Source organism: Cetorhinus maximus, chromosome 17 (genome assembly GCF_964194155.1).
Source record: "Cetorhinus maximus chromosome 17, sCetMax3.hap1.1, whole genome shotgun sequence".
Taxonomy (NCBI): Eukaryota; Metazoa; Chordata; class Chondrichthyes; order Lamniformes; family Cetorhinidae; genus Cetorhinus; species Cetorhinus maximus.
This window is the reverse complement of record NC_135895.1, coordinates 47,897,713-47,917,594: the sequence shown is the minus strand read 5'-3', so window position 1 is coordinate 47,917,594 and position 19,882 is coordinate 47,897,713. Positions and strand designations below refer to the sequence as shown.

The following is a 19,882-nucleotide window of genomic DNA, read 5'->3' as shown; positions in this document are numbered from 1 at the left end:
AGTGAGTTTTAGTAAACACTTTGTCAAACACCAGGAGGGAAATGGAAAGCAATGAAGGTGAACCGGGCAAAAGAGACAAATGGAAATCCTGTCGGAGAGAAGGGCAGTACTTCTTCAAGGTAGGCAATCCTGGGAGAGAAGTGGCAGTGAATTAAACACTAAGGTAAAGGCAAAATACTGTGGATGCTGGAAATCTGAAACAAAAACAAAAGCCATTCTTCCCAGAGCTGTCACTGACCTCATCTCCTCTGGAGATCTTCCCTCCACATTTTCCAACCTCATAGTCTCCCAACATCGGACAGCCCGCTTCTACCTCCTCCCCAAAATCCACAAACTGGACTGTCCCGGTAGACCGATCATGTCAGCCTGATCCTGCCGCACAGAACTCATTTCTTCCTATCTTGACTCTATTCTCTCTCCCCTACATCCGTGCTCCACACCATATAAACAATTTCCAGTTCCCTGGCCCTAACCACCTCCTCTTCACCACGGACGTCCAATTCCTCTACAGCTCCATCCTCCACCAGGATGGTCTGAGGGCTCCCTGCTTCTTCCTTGAACAGAGGCCCAAATAATCCCCATCCACCGCCACTCTCCTCCGTCTGGCTGAACTTGTTCTCTCACTGAACAATTTCTCCTTAAACTTGTCTCACTTCCTCCAAATAAAAGATGTGGCTATGGGTACCCGCATGGGCCCCAGTTATACCTGTCTCTTTATGGGGTATGTGGAACATTCCTTGTTCCAGTCCTACTCAGGCCCCTTCCCACAACTTTTTTTGCGGTACATCGATGGCTGTTTCAGTGCCGCTTCATGCTCTCACCTGGACCTGGAAAATTTTATCAATTTTGCATCTAATTTCCACACCTCCATCATTTCACATGGTCCATCTCCGACACTTCCCTTTCCTTCCTTGCCCTCTCTGTCTCAATTTCTGGTGATAGACTGTCGACCGATATTCATTACAAGCCCACTGACTCCCACAACTACCTCGACTACAGCTCCTCACACCCCGCATCTTGTAAGGACTCCATCCCATTCTCTTAGTTCCATCGCCTACGTCACATCTGTCCCGATGATGCCACTTTCCAAAACAGTGCTTCTGCCATGTCTCCCTTCTTCCTTAACCGAGGTTTCCCACCCACGGTGGTTGTCAGGGCCCTCAACTCTGTCTGAGCCATCTCACACGCCTCTGCCCTCGCACCTTCCTCTCCCTCCCAGAACGATGATAGGGTCCCCCGTGTCCATACTTTTCACCCCACCAGCCTCCGCATTCAAAGGATCATCCTCCGCTATTTCTGCCAACTCCAGCATGATGCCACCACCAAACACATCTTCCCTTCACCTCCCCTGTCAGCATTCTGTTCCCTCAGGGACACCCTGGTCCACTCCTCCATTACCCCCAACACCTCAACCCCACACCTTCCCATGCAATCGTAGTAGGTGCAACATTTGCCCCTTTACTTCCCTCCTTCTCACCAACCAAGGGCCCAAACACTCCTTTCTAGCAAAGCAGCGCTTCACTTGCACTCCCCTTAATTTGGCCTACTGCATTCGCTGTTCCCAATGCGGTCTCCTCTACATTGGAGAGACCAAACACAGACTGGGTGACTGCTTTGCGGAACACCTTTGGTCTATCCGCAAGCATGACCCAGGCCTTCCTGTCGCTTGCCATTTCAACACACCACCCTGCTCTCATGCACACATGTCCATCCTTGGCCTGCTGCAATGTTCCAGTGAAGCTCAACGCAAACTGGAGGAACAGCACCTCATCTTCCGATTAGGCATTTTACAGCCTTCTGGACTCAACCATGAGTTCAACAAATTTACACCATGAACTCTCTCCTCCATCCTCCCCCCTTTTTGATCCCCTTTTTTCAATATTCATTTCTATTTTTTAATTTTTATTTATTTTTCCCACTCGGACTTATTTTTATTATTATTATTTTTTAAATTTATTTCCATTTTTATTCATTGTTTTATCCCCTGCTTTTAGCCTACTTTTGATCTTTTTTCCCACCACTGTACCCTCCTCCACCCCACCCCCACTAGGGCCATCTGTCTCTTGCTCATGTTGTTCTTTCCAGAGTGCTTACCCTGGTCCTGCCATTATCACATTCTGTTTTCTACTCTTAATGTCAGCATTAGCACTTCCTTTAGCCAGTACCACCATTAACAACCCTTTGACAATTTGGTTATGACATCTTTTGCAATCTCTCCATTGCCTCCACCTATTGCTGGCCTTCTATCCAGCATCAACTGTTCCACCCCCCCCCCCCACTTAAACAGCATATATTTCACCATATTTTTACTTTCATTTAGCCCTGAAGAAGTCATATGGACTCGAAACATTAACTGTGTCTTTCTCTCCACAGATGCTGTCAGACCTGCTGAGTTTTTCCAGCATTTTTTGTTTTTGCTCAACAATTAAATTTGGAACAAACATCTGCCAAGTTGAAAACGTACACAGGCGAAGAAATCCACCTAAAAGGTATCATCAGAGCAACTGTTCACTATAGACACCAATCGGCACAACTACCAGTGATGGTATTAGAAGGCATAGGACCAAGCCTTCCAGGTCGAAATTGGTTGAGGGAAATTAACCTTGATTGACCAATGAGATTTCAAAAGGAAGCAGGAAGAGTTCATGAATTGGAAAAGGAACAAGGCAAGGTACTTCAGAAAGAGCCTGGAGAGTCCGAGGGCTGCAGCTGGATGAAAAAGGAGTATGTAGCCATTCAGCAGCCTGAAGAAGTGAAGACTGTCTTAAATAACGACATGGAAGAACAACAGAAGAAACCCAGGGAGACTTTGCTGAATTACAGAATTCAAGATGAAGCGAGTGAGCTTCACAAAGAAAAGGAAAACCTGTTGAAAGACCTTCACACACTACAAGGATCAAAGGTCAAAGTTTGTGCCTCTGAAAAATTACGAAGAGAAACAGGAAGAATTTAACGTCACTCTGAACAAACTGAAGACCCAGCTGGCAGAGAAGATGCAGCAATGTTCAAAGTTCCAGGAGGAAGCCAACAGATACAAGGAGACAGAAGAGATGAAGAATCAGCTGAATGAAGCTAAACAGGCTTTGAAAGCGAAAAGTCGTAGAACTTTCCAAGATGCGAGAAGATAATGAAGCCATGGGTATCTCAGCTACTAAACCAAGACAAGTTGAAATTGCATCTGAGAGAAGTCTGGCTGACAGTGAAGTCAAAAAGAAGACAGGACTAAACTCTGTGACAGAAAGAAGAAGACATGTAGAAAAAGGATGCAGAATTACTGATGAGGAACCGTCTTCGAACAAGCCTAAGCCTGATACTTCCCAATTTGGAGGGGAAGGAGGAGAAAAGTCAAGGGAACCAAAAAGCAACTCATGATTTGCAGAGTCGTGAGCGACAATTTGCTGTCGGAGAAGCAGTATATGTAAGGAATTTCAGTGGAGGACCAAAGTGGTTACCTGGTAAAGTAAGCTCCTAGGCCAGACCATTATTGTACCACATGGAAGTGGAAGGCCAGATCACCTGTAAGCATGTGGATCATTTAAGAAGAAGGGAGATATCCCAACAAAATGATGTTCCACCTGTAACCATTGCTGAACCTGTGGTTCCTGCTAAAGTTGCTCAACCAAGGACAGACATGCCTGATGTCTCTGTCGGAGTGGAAGACACCGAACTGCCTGTGCCTAATGAGGTACCTGATGTTAATGCGGTTCCAGAGAATGTGGTTCCTGCAAAAGAATCAGAAGTCGTGGAGCTGCGACGTTCCACACAGATCAGGAAACCACCTGAAAGTTTGAACTTGTAATTTCAAGACCTGTGTAAATATTGTGATATCATGAGATAAATATCCTTGTAAGTACAAAATGTACAGAAAAATTAAAGGGAGAGGAATGTAGTAATTATAGTTTTGTTAAACATAGGACTGTAGCTTTAAGAATGATCCTATGTTGTTAGATCACATGGTCTTTGTAAACCGATGAGTTAGCAGCATGGGGAACCTCTAGGAGGGAGTTCTTTAGTTATAGAGTTGGATGCATGCATGTAGTAGCTGCTGCCTTGTAAATAAACTTAAATGTGTCCACCAAGAAAAGGTGCCTAGAAAATCAATTCTATAACAGCCATAAAAAGATATAACTTCATGGAGCTGCAAAACTATCACATCCCATCCCCAACGAGTGGTGAGACTGGTGGTGAACTCCCATAGATTGATGGTGGCTTCGGAAAGGCAATAGTTTCTGAATGATTCAGACTTTTATTCTCAGCTCCCCTTTTCAGTTATGGAATTGCCCTGTAATAATCTTTCTTTTGTCCACTTATGCTCTGAACTTCTATTAATTAATCAATAATTATTCAAAAGGAATAACTTAAATCGTCATTGACTGAAGCTGCGATGCAGCAAATCCACTCCATGCACAGTGAAAATTAACATTTATCATACTTAGCAGGGAATTGCCTTGCTTGACTGCCACAAATAATTAAAATAGGGCAGCCTTAAACAATAGGCTTTTGAGAAAAAAGCAAAATGCTGCAGATGCTGGAAATCTGAAACAAAAACAAAAATAGCTGGAAAAACTCAGCAGGTCTGACAGCATCTGCGGAGAGGAACACAGTTAACATTCTGATGAAGAGTCATACGGACTCGAAACATTAACTGTGTTCCTCTCCGCAGATGCTGTCAGACCTGCTGAGTTTTTCCAGGCCTTTGAGAAAGCCTGAATTTTGGTGTGGCTGTGCTGCATGAAGTTTATTACTGGGAAAAAAGATCAATTATCACATCTTATCAGCTAATTGCATTACTTTACTTCAATATGTTAATAATTAACAATGTCCAAAGTTCAGTTTAAAAGAGTTGCAACTTACAAAATTTATGGAACCAACAATCAAAGTTTCGAGAATGTTTAGAATCAAAACAGAAAATGCTGGAAATATTCAGCAGGTTATGGCAGCATCTGTGAAGGGAAGCAGAGCTAACCTTTTAGGCTGATGATCTTTCATCAGAACTGGGAAAAGTTAGAGATGTCATAGGTTTTGAGCAAGGAGAGGGCAGGACAAGGACAAAAGGAAGGCCTGTGATAGGGTGAAAACCAGGAGAGGTTGAATGACAGAAGAGTTAGTTTCCCAGGGCCAAAGGGAATGGTGATGGGGCAAGAACAGAAACAAAGAAACAAAAGATGTTCTGACTGAAAGAGAAAAAAACAAGAAAAGAAAACAAAATGGAGCAGAGTTTATGGTCTGCAATTATTAAACTCAATGTTCAGTCTGGAAGGCTGCAAAGTGACTAATCGAAACATGAGATGCTGTTCCTCAAGTTCACATTGAACTTCACTGGAACGGCTGGCCGAGGACAGGAATGTCAGCATGAGGACAAGGTATAGAATTGAAACGACAGACCATCGGAAGCTCGGGATTATGCTTATGAACAGAATGGAGGTGTCCTGCAAAGCGGTCACCCAATCTGTGTTTGGTGCTCTCAGTGTAGAGGAGACCACATTGTGAACAGCGGATAGAGTAGACTAGATTGAAAGAAGCACACGTAAATCATTGTTTCATCTGGAAAGAGTGTTTGGGACCTTGGATGGTGGGGAGAGAGGAGGTAAAATGGCAGGCGTTTCTCACTCGTTTACATGGAAAGATGCCGTGGGAAGGGGATGGGGTGTTGGGGGTGACTGAGGAGTGGACCAGGGTATCATAATCTCTGCTCCATTTTGTTTCCTTTTTTTTCACTTGTTTCATTTTTTTTCAACAGCAGCACACCTGCTTCAGGCACATATTTTGTTTCTTTGTTTCTGTTCTTGCTACATCATCATTCCCTTTGGCTCTGGAAATAACTCTTCTGTTATTCAATCTCTTCTGACTTCCACCCTATCACAGACCTTTCTTTTGTCCTTGTCCCGCCCACTCCTTGCACACTACCTATTACATCTCTAACTACTCTCAGTTCTGATGAAAGGTCACAGACCTGAAACTATCTTTCTCTCCACAGATGCTGCTGTAACCTGCTGAGTATTTCCAGCATTTTCTGTTTGTTTTCAGACTTCCACCATCCACAGTATTCTTCTTTTTGAGAATGTTTACCTTGGAGACCCCAGACTTCATTGTGATTGTCATTTACTTTATATTTGTTATGGGTATTGGAATATGGGTGAGTTAAGAATCCCCTGGATTAAACAGTCTGTTTATTTTTCAGTTTACAATTAGTGAAGGTTGCAGACTTGAACTCTGATGTTTACGAATGCAGATTTGTACTATTGGATTAAAACTAATGATTGTCTATCTTCTGCTTTTTGTTGTTTCATTTGTCGATGGGAACCCTCCTCATAGTTAAAACCTTCTTTGGCTTATATTGGAAGCCGATGTAGCACAATAAACTAGCTGTCAACAGAGGTATCACTCTTTCTGACCCAATGCATTTAGAAAATTAAATCAACTTTCTAATATAAGAAGATTTTTAGACAAAAAATAGTGCAGTTCAGACATGTTTAGCATTCTTTCACTATCGGTGGCTTGTATCTACATAATTGTTTGAGACTTGCATATGCATAAAACATCAGTTACTGATAATTAATTTTTAAATTATGCTCTTAACACTTTTTATACTTCTAGTGGTTATATACAGATTGCATTTCAAAACCAAAAATAAACACATATTACATGTTTATAATCCAATGAAATTTAAGCTGTTAAGAATTTCATTTAACGATCCACTTTATGTTGGAAACACTGCAAAATATGAGCAACTGTTTGATTATGGTATATTTACAATATGTTTTTTATGTGAAAATTACTCTCGGGGCTTATTTGCTTAAACAGAAGTTTATAGAAATGTAATTGTTTTAACAAAGAGCTTCACAAGCTAAAGAAATACCATGGTAACTATTTGTTTTTCAAACAGTTCCTGGTTCCTCTGTGCCAAGTCCTAACTGGGTCCCAATGACCTTGCTAATACTGTATACAGTTTATTTTTTAACCTTGCTCGCTATTCCATTTCATTTGGACTTTGATTAAGAAAACTGATGTCTAAATCTTTCTGCGTTACAGTCATCTGTGAAAGCCAACCAAAGTACAGTGGGAGGATATTTTCTTGCTGGAAAAGTCATGACCTGGTGGCCTGTAAGTCTATTATTGTAGTTATTTTTTGAAGTGTGTTAATAATTGATATGGATTAGTGCAGCGTTCAAAAAATAACTAATAATCTCTTTTTGTTAATAATTATTATTGCTTGATATTGTAAGGGTTTGTTCAGTGTCTCATGAAGAGGTTCAGAGGCTTGTAAAGTTGAACAGTGGTGCTTATTGGTAACACATGTGTACAAAGTACAGCCCGAAGTAGGAGCTAACTTCATATTGACTTCTGCTCGAGTCTCTCCATGCTACTCTGTCTCCTGTCTACTACCATGTGTCTCCCTATATCATACTGTGGGCGGTATTGTTCTGCAGTCCAATATTAACCCTTGCTATGCCAAACACCCTTATACTACACCACCCCCAAGCCTTTTTCCAATATATTTACAGTACAATCTTTCTTTACATGCTACCCTTACTCCCCATCACCACCCCTCAAGTCTCTGACTTTATAAATTCAGATGGTCTGGAGGCTTGACAATTCTTCCAGATCTCATTCTGGTCACACTTGGAGGAGTGGTAGTCTCAGTTGCTCTGGACAAGCTTTGTTGGCTTGGTGTTGAAGTTATAGTATTCTGTGTTTCCGGCACTTGGTTGTCTGTCATCCATCTGGTTCACTTTTTTTACTCTGTGGAGTTGAACTTTCCCTTATCAACAATTCATCTGTTTTGTTTGCACACCCTTTCCTTCTGGAGGGAGCGTCCACTCCATTCCTTCATAGTATGAACACGGGTTTTCTTCTTCCGTGGGGTCCGCCGAGATCTTTCTGGGAGTTGAAGGTGTATCTGCATTCCATTTGAATGTCCCTCATCCACGAGCTCAACCTGAACTTTGGATTTCATCGCCACACTGTATACTTTCCCGTACCCTTGTACCTCACTGAGGTGTGCTCTGGTGAGTTGATAGTTGCTACTCTCCTGCTCCAGCATCTCCTTGCTGCTGTGCGCTTCTTCTGGAAATGGCAGTTTTGTTTCCACAGTGCTCCCAGGTTGTGTGACAGCAGCCGTTGGAGCCTGAGGTTGGGGCCTAATGTTCTGTTGCTGGTCATTCTCATGTGTGTCTCCCACTTGAAGTATGATGGTACATATCTGAAGGTTTGGCTGGTCTGACCAAAGAGAAGCTTCTTCCACCTGCAAGGAATTTGGACAAACCGGTTCTGCAAAGAGTGAAGACAATTCAGAGCTGAAGTCCCAGTTGAGAGTCTGTTCACTGGTGGACCTCTTGGGAAATTGCAGTTCCATGTAGTTGACAACAGAGGTTGTTTTGACGTCTTCTGCAATTTTGAGGAGGTTAAGGCAAAACAGGATTGGTTTCGGATGACGTACAAAATTTTGAATATTTGCTTATTGCCATACCAGATTGGATCTAGGATCACGCCCATGACTACGAGTCAGATTCCTCCAGGGTCATGGAGTGGTGTGTCTGTCATTTGTAGCCAAAGCTCTTTCAACCACGGTTCTGCGAGGACCATAACACTGGCTCCTGTGTTTAATTTGAAATTGGCGGGGTGACCATTGAGCATTCCAAAGGAGAATCTAAGATCCTTGATCTCACCCAAGAAGCATGGTTGAACTTCTTCTTGGTGTGGTACCTCAATCTTGGGGACAGCTTTGGGATCCTTCGCACATCTCCATGCCTTAGACTTGCACAGCTTTCCAAAGTGTCCCAGCCAGTCACAGTTGAAACACCGCGCATAGATTGCTGGACATTGCTCTCACCTGTGAGGTCTTTTGGCTTCACAGTGCTGACATAGTCTCCTACCATCGTGTGGTCTGTTTGGGTATTGTCTTCCTTGACCTGAAGTCTTCCTGGCCTTTTGTTGCTTTATGAGCTGCATAGTTGGGTTTGATCTATACCATGGCTTAACCTCACCTTGTAAAATGGACTGGTGTTGTTGGTGAATTTCAGATAGTGTGACTATTTGGATTGCCTTTTCTGGAGTCAGATCTTCTTTTGCTTGTAGTATGTCCAAAAGGGCATCATTTTTCTTATCCATTGTTGTTTTTCAGCTCAGGGGACTACAGCTTTAATTGTTGTTTCACTTTTAAAGATGACACTGCAGTAACTATTATTTCAATGCTTCTTCCCACACTTAGTGGGTTTCAGTGGCTCCCACGGCAATCGCGGACCCAACCTCAAAGGTATCGATTTCTCGCAGCAATTTTTTTAGTCAAAGATTTGGGCCCTTTAGAACATTTTAGGGTGATTAAAAGGCAATTTCTGACTTTGGCTGAGTTTTTAAAACTTTGTTTTTTTTCAACGGAACTCAGCCACCGTGTGGTATGGCGCCAACTCTGAACCCGGGCTAGCTGCAGTGATTAACTAAATAGACTGCTCTGGCTAATTAATGGCCTGAAGACTTTTTAAGCCGAGTTCAGCCTTAGAACTGAATTTTTTCTCACCCTTGCTAGGTTCTTTGACTATGCAATCAATGGGGATTCACAATGGCTCTCCACATGCTCTGGTGGAGTCACAGTGGATTTTTCTTCTGCCCTTCAGCCATTATGCCTGCAGTGGAGACTCTTTTTATGTGATTTCCAGCTGTGTCTTCAGTTGAGGTGCACTTCAGTCAGGTCAGGGTGCTGTTTCTTTAGTTTTTCAGACCTTGGGGTCCTTCATCAGCTGTCACCATGTTTTAAGGGTTTGTTTAGTAGGTCTCATGAAGAGGTTCAGAGGCTGTAAGGCTGAACAGTAGCATTTATTGGTAACACATAACTATTTACACATATACAAAATATAACCCAAAGTAGGAGCGAACTTCATATTGACTTCTGCTCAAGTCATTCAAGACATGTCTACTGTCATGTGTCTCTCTATATCATACTGTGAGTGGTACTGTTCTACAGTCTTACATTAACCCGTGCTATACCAACCACCCTTATACTACACTTGACCTCTCTTAAATACCTCTCTTTATCCATTTTTAACTCATCCAATATGGCTATTACCTCCTCCTTACTGCTGCATTGACAGCTTCCTCTTCTGTAGTGAAGCAAGATGTAAAGTATCATTTAGTACCTCAGCCATGTCCTCTGCCTCTACAATATCATCTCCTTTTTGTCCCTAATCAGCCTGATACTTCCTTTATGTTCACTGCTAATCTATTCTCTTACTCTCTCTTTGCGCCTCTTATTCATTTTTTAGATCTCCTCTGTTCTCTATATTCAGTTTGGTTCTCTATTGTATTATGAATGTGACATGAGCCTTTTTCTCTGTTTCAGTTTAGTCTCCTTTTCTTTAGTCATTCAGGGAATTCTCAATTTGAACGCCATTCCTTTCGCCCATGTGTGAAAATGTATCCACTATGTACCCAACCATTTCCTCCTTGAAGGCTTCCCATTGTTCTACTTGTGTGTATCAATTTTTGACTCCAGACTAACTGGGACAGATACATGTTCAGCTCACTGAAGCTAACATTCCTCCTGTTAAATACTTTTACACTTGATTGTGCTCTTCCATAACAGTTCTAAACTTGATGACATCCTGATCACCGTTCCCCAAATGCTCACTGACTGAAACATGCTCCACATTCCCATTTCCTTACCCAGAACCAGCTTCAGCAGTGCTTCCTTCCTCGTTGGGCTGGAAAGTTTTCTTGTACACATTGGAGGAATTCCTCCCTTTGTTTTTTGCATGGTTACTATGCAAGTATACCGTAGGATCATTGAAGCACCTCTCCCGCAACCCTCCACCGCCTCCCCACCTCACCTCATTATCACACTCTATAGCTCTTGCATCTTTCTGTAATTTGCATGTAAGTTTTCTCCTCTATCTCTTTCTCACAACTTGGTGGCCTATAGCATAGACTCAACAACATAATAGCTTCTTTGTTGTTCCTTAATTCTAATGAAGTAGGCTCTGTTTGTGACCACTTAATTACATCATCCCCTTTCAGTGCTATAATAGTTTGCATGATCAATATGGCCAGTCATCACGTTTTTCTTCCTTATCTTTCCTGAATACCTTGTCATCAGGAATATTAAGTTCCCAACCTTCTCCTTGTTTGAGCCAGGTCTTTTTATTGCCACAATAACATAGTCCCATATGGTGACTTGTGCTTGCAACTCATCAACCTTATTTACCATGCTATCTTATGTGTATTTGTGCATTTTCACTCCAAACACATTTTAGACTGCTTCACTTTTGCTCCCTGTCAGATCCCTCCTTATTCTGAACTATTCTTTATTTTATTATATTCCTTAAACTCAATACACCTTGTTTTTCCTCTCTAATGTTTCATCCTAGTGCCTATCCTCCTGGAATATTAGTTAAAACACTCCCCAAAGCACTAGTTAACCTCCTGGAAAGGACATTACTTCCAACTCTGCTGAAGTGCAACATATTCATCTTCCTGTCCAGAATCTGTCCCAGTGCCTCAGGAATTGGAAGTCCTCCCTCCTGTCCATCTCTGCAGATACAAATGAACCTCTCTTATCCTAGTGCACATGGTGTCGGGAGTAATTCAAAGATTGCTATCTTTGAGGTCCTGCTTTTTAACTATCTCCCCAACTCCTGAAACTCTGTCTGCAGGTCAACCAACCACCCCCATCTACCCCCACTCCAGCCCTCTCCAAGCAACAAGAACAACTTGTATTGATATCATGCCTTCAACATAATAAAAATACCAAGGCATTTCATAGGAGCAGTGGAAAGCAAAATTGGACACATTATTTTATCATTTATTTAAGTTTAAATACGCTTGAACATAGAATTAGAGAAGCACAGAATGGTTATGGTACAGAAGGAGACCATTTAGCCCGTGACCATGTCTCCTCTCTGTAAGAGCTAATCAACCAGTCCCACTCCCCAACCTTTTCTCCACAGCACTGCAGTTTTTTTTTCTCCTCAAATAATTATCCAATTCCCTTTTGAAAGCCACAGTTGAATCTGCCTCCACCACACTCTCAAACAGTGAATTCCAGTTCCTAACCACTCACTGGGTAAATAAAGTTTTGACTCATGTATGTCTACAGGCTCCCCTTTATCCACAGCAAATGTTAATCCTTCAAAGGACTCCAATAAATTGGTTAAACACTATTTCCCTTTCACAAAACCATGCTGACTCTTCCCAATTATCTTGAGCTCTTCTAAGTGCCCAGCTATAACCTCCTTAATGATCAATTCTAACACCTTTCCCACAACAGACGTCAAGCTAACTGGCCTATAGTTTCCTGTTTTCTTCCTCCCTCCCTTCTTGAATAGAGGAGCTACACTTGCTACTTTCTGGCCTGATGGAACCTTTCCAGAATCTAGCGAATTTTGGAAAATTAACACTACTGCATCTACTACCTTAAAGGAGGTGGCTAAAGACCCTAGGATGAAGTCTGTCAGGACCTGGTGACTTGTCAGCCTGCAGCTCCATCAGTTTGCTCAGTACCTCTTCCCTCAGTACGGCTTCCCTGGTTGCCACCCACTGTGACAAAGACTGGAGACCAAAAGGAGCACCATCGGAAACCCTGTGCTTAAACTGGGTTAGATGACCTAGCTCTGCAATGCCTACATGTGATTCCAGATCCACAGAAATATGGTTGACCCTTTACTGCCCTCTGAAATGTCAAGCCACTCAGTTCAAGGGAAATTATGGATGGGCAACAAATGCTGAGTAGTCAGTGAAGCCCACATCCCATGAAAGAGTAATAAAAAGAGCATTAGCCAACAGGCTGAATGGCACAAATTGAACCAAATAGGTATACCCATTCCAAAGATGGGGAGATGAAAGATGCCCATGACCAGGATGTGGGTAACAAATTACCCAACCTGAACATTGGACAGAAAGATCGAGTACAACACCCAACTGATGACAAAGGGAATCCAGCAGAAATCATCAGCATATGCCCAGACCCAAGATCATATCAAGTACGAATGCCAAATGGTATGACAGTGCAATGAAACAGATGCCAAATCAAAACAATACCACAACCAGAAACATCAAGTAACACTATTGCGACTAGAACACGGTCTAAGACACAACCTAAGCAAAATAACCCTAACCAGCATTCTGAAAATGTAGAGCAGCCTCCAGCAAAGATCATATAACTAAAGCTGGATGGATAAGCAACTGATAAATTTAAGAAATTTGTAAATTTGTTGCTCTGTATTAAAGTACGTTCAGACAGCACATTATTTTCTTTTGCTGTCATGCAAATAGTTTGATTCTTTAAGGGTAAACCTTTAGTTAGAAAAAAGTGGGATATTTTGATATGAGGTGCATGCACCTTTAATGGAGAGTATCTTAAACTACGGCCGGAATTTACCGGCCCCACCATGGTGGCACCTGCTGTGTGGGATTTTGGCTGGACCAGAAGATCCCAGCAGTGGTGGGGCCAGGAAATCCCACTCTACGTCAATCAATACTAGCTCAACAGAATATGATGTATTGGTCCCTTGACTTGGATTCAGTTTGCAAGCAGCAGGGTAGAGATCAGGCAGACTACATTCAGCCTCCCAGTAAATCTATTTATATATAGTCTTATCTCCAAATAAAGAAAACACATTATTGTTTCACCAATCCTTGTGTATAATTGTATAATCAAAGAAAAAGAAGAATGTAACAGTTCAAATACCGAGCCCTGGGAACCCCCATTATGTATCTTCCTACAGTCCGATAAACAACTGTTCACCACTACCCTCTATTTCTTGTCACTCAACAATTTCTTATCCATGCTGCCACTTTCCTTTTAATCCCATTGGCTTCAACTTTGCTGACTAGCCTGTTATGTCGCAATTCATTAAACACCTTTTGGAAGTCTATGTAAACAAAATCAACCACATATCAACCTTTTCTGTTACCTCATCAACAAATGCAATCAAATTAGTCACTTGGTATTTGAGTATTGCTGAAAAAGGAGACATGCTGTCAAAGCTTTTTGTCTTTCATTCATCAAGACAGACGCAAGAATACCAGATTTCAAAGGGAACAACAATTTATACTGCATGCGAAAAATGATGCTAGTTGGTTGGCAAGTAGGCTCTTGATTGGTCGAGGCATTGCCATGGAGAAGGCACCAGGGGACAGTTATCGCTAATGCTTTTGTTTAATTGAAAGAGGTGCAATGCCTGCACATGTTCTTTCTGTTTGCAGAGGACAGGGCCCTGCATATGAATATATGTAGCTTCTAATAGGTATAAATGAGCCACATTGTGAGCCAGAACAAAAGCTTGGGGGAACAGTTGTTCCCTGGTGGACTACTAATGTGATTGTAGCATGTTGTGGCTAAAAACAGGGGTCGTTTTATATGCCGAATATATACAGAAACGTGATTTTTGGGGCTGAAAAAATTGAGTTGTCTTATATGCCGGATCGACTTGTAATCCACGATATACGGTATAACATTTGCAATTCTCCAGTCCTCTGGCACCATCCCTGTATCTAAGGAGGATTGGAAGATTATGGCCAGTGCTGCCACAATGTCCACCCTTATATCCCTCAGTATCCTTGGATGCATCTCAGCTGGTCCTGGTGACTTGTTAACTTTAAATGCAACCAATCTTTCTAATGCCTCCTATTTCTCAATTTTTATCCCATCCAGTGCCTCAACTGCCTTCTATTTGTTTATACTAGGACATTGTCACCATTTTCTTCCTTGGCAAAGGACCTCTTCAGAACCTCTTGCTGTTCTTGCAGTGCTCTCTCTCTCTGCAGCTGCTTTATCCCTGCTGTGCTCTCAAACTTCCTGTTGTTCTCGCAATGCTCTGCATAAGCAGTTTTAGGAAGGATGAGCAAAAGCTTGGTCAAAGAAGTAGCTATTAAGGAGCATTTTAAAGAAAACAACAGTGGCGGAGAGGCAGAGGGTTTTAGGGAGGCAATTCCAGAGCTTAAGGCCAACATAGCTGAAGGGACAGCTACTAACGGTGGAGCAATTAAGATCAGGAATGCTCATGAGGTCTGAATTAGAGGAGCACAGATATCTCAGAGGAATGGGAGGTTGGTGGAGATTATAGAGATAAGGAGGGGTGAGGCCATGGATAGACTGCAAACAAGGAGGAGAATTTTTAAATTGTGTCCTTGATCAGGAGCCAGTGTAGGGCACCAAGCACAATGGTGGTGGGTGAACGGGAATTGGGACAGAATCTTTTGCCCTCATTCTGTTGCAAGTTTGGTGGCAGGAGGAGCATTTAATCAGGCAGGAGGGTGATGGATGGAGCCCCCACCTCCCTCCCACCCCCCCCACCCGCCTTTCGTGTCTCCACCCCAATTAATTCCATGTCGGGAAGCCTGTGGATGTTCTTCCCACCCACTGCCAATTGCAGCTATTAAGTGGGAAATTAAATAAACTTTAACTGTGGATAAGCAAAACTTGGAAAGTAGTCAAGCTGAAGGAAAAAATTAGATAAACTGACAATTACTTAAGGTGAAGTAAACAGGTATAGAGGGCCAGATTTTTGTGTCCCAAAAAAATCAGGAATGGGTGCACGTCCACACACTGAGTGAAAAACCCTGCCCTTGAAGATTAATAGACATCAGAATTGATTTCCTTTTATCTGAATATTACTCAGAATAAAAGGCTGTATTTACAACAGTATGTATTGCAAGGACATTACAACATCATGAGGATTACAACATCACGGGGATTACAAAAACATTGTTCAATCCAGGAGTTGGGAGTAAATTCAATCTGCAAGAGTTTAGATTGCTCTGCAAAGAAGGAATGGGATTTCATTTTCCTTCCTATGTCACTGTTTCCACCATGAGCTAAGACTTGTGGCTGTTCCCCTTCCCCCCTCAAAATGTTCCACACCCTCTTAGTAATGTTCTGATTCAAATGTATTACCCCATCTACTAGGAAAAAAAGATATGCAAGATTAAAAAAAAAACTAATAAAAGCAAGCTGGAAGAGACAGATCGAGAGACATACACTCTGTAATCCCAAAGTCCTTCATAAAATCAGTTTTCCCATTTCCTCTTTGCCCCTTGCAACAACTATCTGGCTGTTCACAAAGGGACCTTGTTTCCTAGACTACAATATTTAGGCATTTAGGAATGAGTAGTGCTCAATCAAACCTATGAGGGGAAAAAATTGCATTTGGAATCCATTTCTTGGCTTCACATTCGAGAGAAAAGATCTGAACTTATAATAAAAGATAAGATTTTATTTTCTGAATAGGTATGCTTAAAGTTGTAACTTAATGGCAGAATTAACACTGATGCATTTCATAGATGTTGAATTTCTCAGGAAAATGAAATGTATGTACGTTATAAAAGGCACGTAACAGTGAAACCAGTATAACCTCTTTGTTTTATCTCTTATTCACAATATATTAACAGATTGGGGCATCACTTATGTCAAGTAATGTGGGCAGTGGCCTGTTTATCGGTATGGCAGGAACAGGAGCTGCAGGAGGCATTGCTGTTGGAGGTTTCGAATGGAATGTAGGTTCAGCTGTTATAGTTTCTAACTTATGCCATATCTTAATCTAATAAACTGCTTGTTTTTTTTAAAATCTAGTCAGGATACATGGCCTGTTCTTCCACCCACAGTTTTGATTCTTGCTCAAAAGCTGCCTATTACATACATTTCTCAGCTATTGCACGGTTCAGTCTGTATTGAGCTGCAGTCAAGCACTGTTTCTAAATATTAGAAGCCACGGAACAAAATTAACTAATTATAATCAATTTTTAAAATTTTTTTTTCTTGCATTTGTCTTAATTTCATGATGTGCATTGGGATTCTGAAGTAATTATGTTGGAGGTAACATCATTTTACAACAGTACTGAGTTACCTGGGAGGCAAATTGAAGACTGTAGACTCAGATCAAATTGGGATTTGAGGCTTTTTATTATGATTATGAAGGTCAAAGTGTAAAGCAGTGAAATCCCATCAAATGAGCAATAAAACAAAAAAGATGTTAATTATTTCAATACACCATTCAGTGGTCCAATCTTATAAAGCCATTGCAGGGGTGTCCAAGCTTCTGTGAAAAAAGAGGTATGTATGATTGAGCCTTGGATTCCACAAATAAAGTTTAAACACATGTTCCTACTGATATTCTGATAACAAATAGACCTTAGTGTTCTGTTTAGAATTACCCCATTACTGAGACAACAGGGCTTAAAACCACCTTTTTTAAACATGCTTAAATCATGAACGAATTCTATGGGATAGATATGGAGAGCCTATTTTCATTTGTATTTTACCCCATACTCATGAAGACTTGTCCTATATTCTGTGTTACACTTGGAAAGCATTCTAATTCAAAACAATTACCAGGCTCAAATTTGAGATTTGCACCATGGGCTTACCAACAGATATCCCACTTTATAGGGTCTTTATAGGCAGGAGGAGGGGGTGCAATAGGGGAGAATAAGGGAAGCCAGATTAATCAGGCAAGATCAAGCCAACCCAGCACAGTTCATATAGCACAATTGACAGACCCCGGTGCCTTTTCCAAAACCTTTCCCAGGAGCTATATCTCAGGAGGCTGCACTTCACTTATAAAGCTGTGGTGGAGCTCTGTTCATTGCTGCAGCAAATGTGAAATCAAGGTCCACAGCACGGACAGCATCTTACTGTGGCATGGAGGTGACCACAGTTCTCTACTTGATGACAGGAGCTCAGGTAGCCAGAGAGACTTTGTCAGACCAGCCAATTTGTTCTGCACTCCTCTCTCCCTCTGTAAGGCAAGTCAGCTCTTTGTTGAATCACTTACCATCAGTCCTTTCCTTATTGCAAAGTTGTAAAGCACACAACAGGGTACCACAATATATAAAAAAACATTGTCAGCACAAACTGCAAGGTACATCTGGATGTATACCAAGGAATCTTCCTTTCAACATCCCAATGGTTTACTCAATTCTTAGGCTTGTCTTCAAGTGTGCTTCATTGTAGCACTCCAGTGAAGCACAGGTGGTCCTGTGAAGATATGTCAAGAGCCCGGAGTAGCAGGCCATCGCCCAGCAACCATACTGCCTCTTGCTTCAGCTGCTGACTGACCTGCTGTGCATTTTCAGCATTTTTAGTTTTTATTTTAGATTTCCAGGATCTGCAATATTTTGCTTTTGTGTTAAAGGTTGATAATGACACTGCTGATGCTAAACGTTTAGAAGAGGCAGCAAGTGCAGTGACATTGGCTGCAAGACAACTGGGGAATAGACTCATCCAGCACACCTTATGAGATGAATTTCACACTATTCTATAGTAGCCTCAGTAAATTAAAAAAATCTTTATCCTCTCATCAAACTCTCTAGGGGCTATTTAAAATTGTTACTCCCCTTGGCTAGCCATCACTTCCTAATGCTGAACCCAATGTCCATTGTCATAAAATAGAAACAAACAAGCTTTCCTTTCTTTACATGTTCCAGGGATTTACTCCACTGGATTTTAATACAATTATTTACAAAAAAAAGTGTAATTGGGTTCTGTCACTGTGCCCATGTGAGTTTTTTTTTTGCACCATACCCTAACACATTTTCTATAGACATGGAATACACCACACCGACTATCTTGGACCCAAGCCTCCTCGTCCTGTAAATCTGAAGGCTTCTGCAGAGGGTTGATGGAGTAATCCTCTTTGCTGCACCTGAAATGTCAGCTTGTTTATCCCCTCCACAAATGCTGCCTGACCCTGCTTGGTGTTTTCAGCATTCTTTCATTTGTCAACATCAGCAATATTTGGTTTTGCTTTAGATTGAAAGAGGCTTAGCTGATCTATCAGCTTTACTAACAACTGAACTAAACTTGATACATAGGTAACAAAGTTGGGCCAAGTTTCTCTCTGCAGCTAGTTTTTTTTTTGCAATAACAAATTAATTTAGAGGGACAGCCCCAAGGCTAAAATGAGACAAACAAAAGTATCTCATTTTTGTCACAATTGTTTGAATTGTCTCCATGCCTCACATTGACACAAGATGAAACTAAGAGTTGAAATGACAGAAACATTGTTTAAAATATAACATAGAACCAATACAGATATGTCTTTGTGTTCCTTGTGGGCTGAATGCATATTTTTAATAATCATTAGTGAGGGGTTAATACAATTTATCAAAATAATGTTACTCTGAACACAAGGAGAGACTTGACTTCTAATCTCTGTTCTTGTTTTAGGCTACTTGGCTTCTGGTGGTACTTGGCTGGATTTTTGTTCCAGTGTACATTGCTGCTGGTGTGGTCACTATGCCCGAGTATTTGAAGAAGAGGTTTGGAGGACAGAGAATCAGAATCTACATGTCCATACTATCTCTGATCCTGTACATGTTCACTAAGATATCAGTAAGTAGGAGAGATGTTGCTTTACTCAATCATACCCGGAGCAGCACGTGTACCCAAGTTAGATTTCTACATTTCATGTCACAAACACAAGAACTGCTTCAGCTACGTCATGGCATTCAACATCATATCGAGTACCAGCAGTGAAGCCTTCTGCATTACTCCTGTCTACACAACATTCCCCTAACGCAAATTTGCCTTTTGCTGTTTTGCAATCTTACTGCATGTAATCAAAAATCCAAAACATTGCAGCAAATCTGGGACAAAACAGAAAATGCTGCAAACTGCCCGGATTTCAGGCACCATCTCTGGGGAGAGGAGAGGAGAATTCCAAAGACTCCTGACCCTCTGAGTGAAAAAAATTTCACCTCATCTCTGTTTTATATGGGCAACCCCTTATTTTTAAACAGTGACCCCCTAGTTCTAGTTAGTGATTTTGTATCGCAGATGAAGAATTTAAAATTAAAACACATGCATACACTTGCACAAATATGTGGGCAAACCCACTCAAAAGCCCATGAAAGAATAAATAGAAATGGAAAAAGATGGTCAAATGACAAAAAT

The 19,882-nt window shown here is 41.5% G+C and overlaps 1 protein-coding gene across 3 annotated transcripts in view; it reads left to right on the top strand.

The window, feature by feature from the left end:
• Positions 1-5,952: 5,952 nt before the first annotated feature.
• The window catches only part of slc5a9 (solute carrier family 5 member 9), a 57,845-nt gene continuing 43,915 nt past the window's right edge, over positions 5,953-19,882 (top strand). For 2 of the 3 annotated variants that reach the window (XM_078561161.1, XM_078561160.1), the window contains exons 1-4: positions 5,953-6,136; positions 7,033-7,104; positions 16,381-16,485; positions 19,157-19,321. In XM_078561161.1, the coding sequence (XP_078417287.1) occupies positions 6,062-6,136; positions 7,033-7,104; positions 16,381-16,485; positions 19,157-19,321 (417 nt within the window). In that variant the 5' untranslated portion in view covers positions 5,953-6,061. Of the gene's footprint in view, positions 6,137-7,032; positions 7,105-7,891; positions 8,010-16,380; positions 16,486-19,156; positions 19,322-19,882 lie in introns of those variants that run through there. The other variant, XM_078561162.1, reaches the window with a different exon arrangement.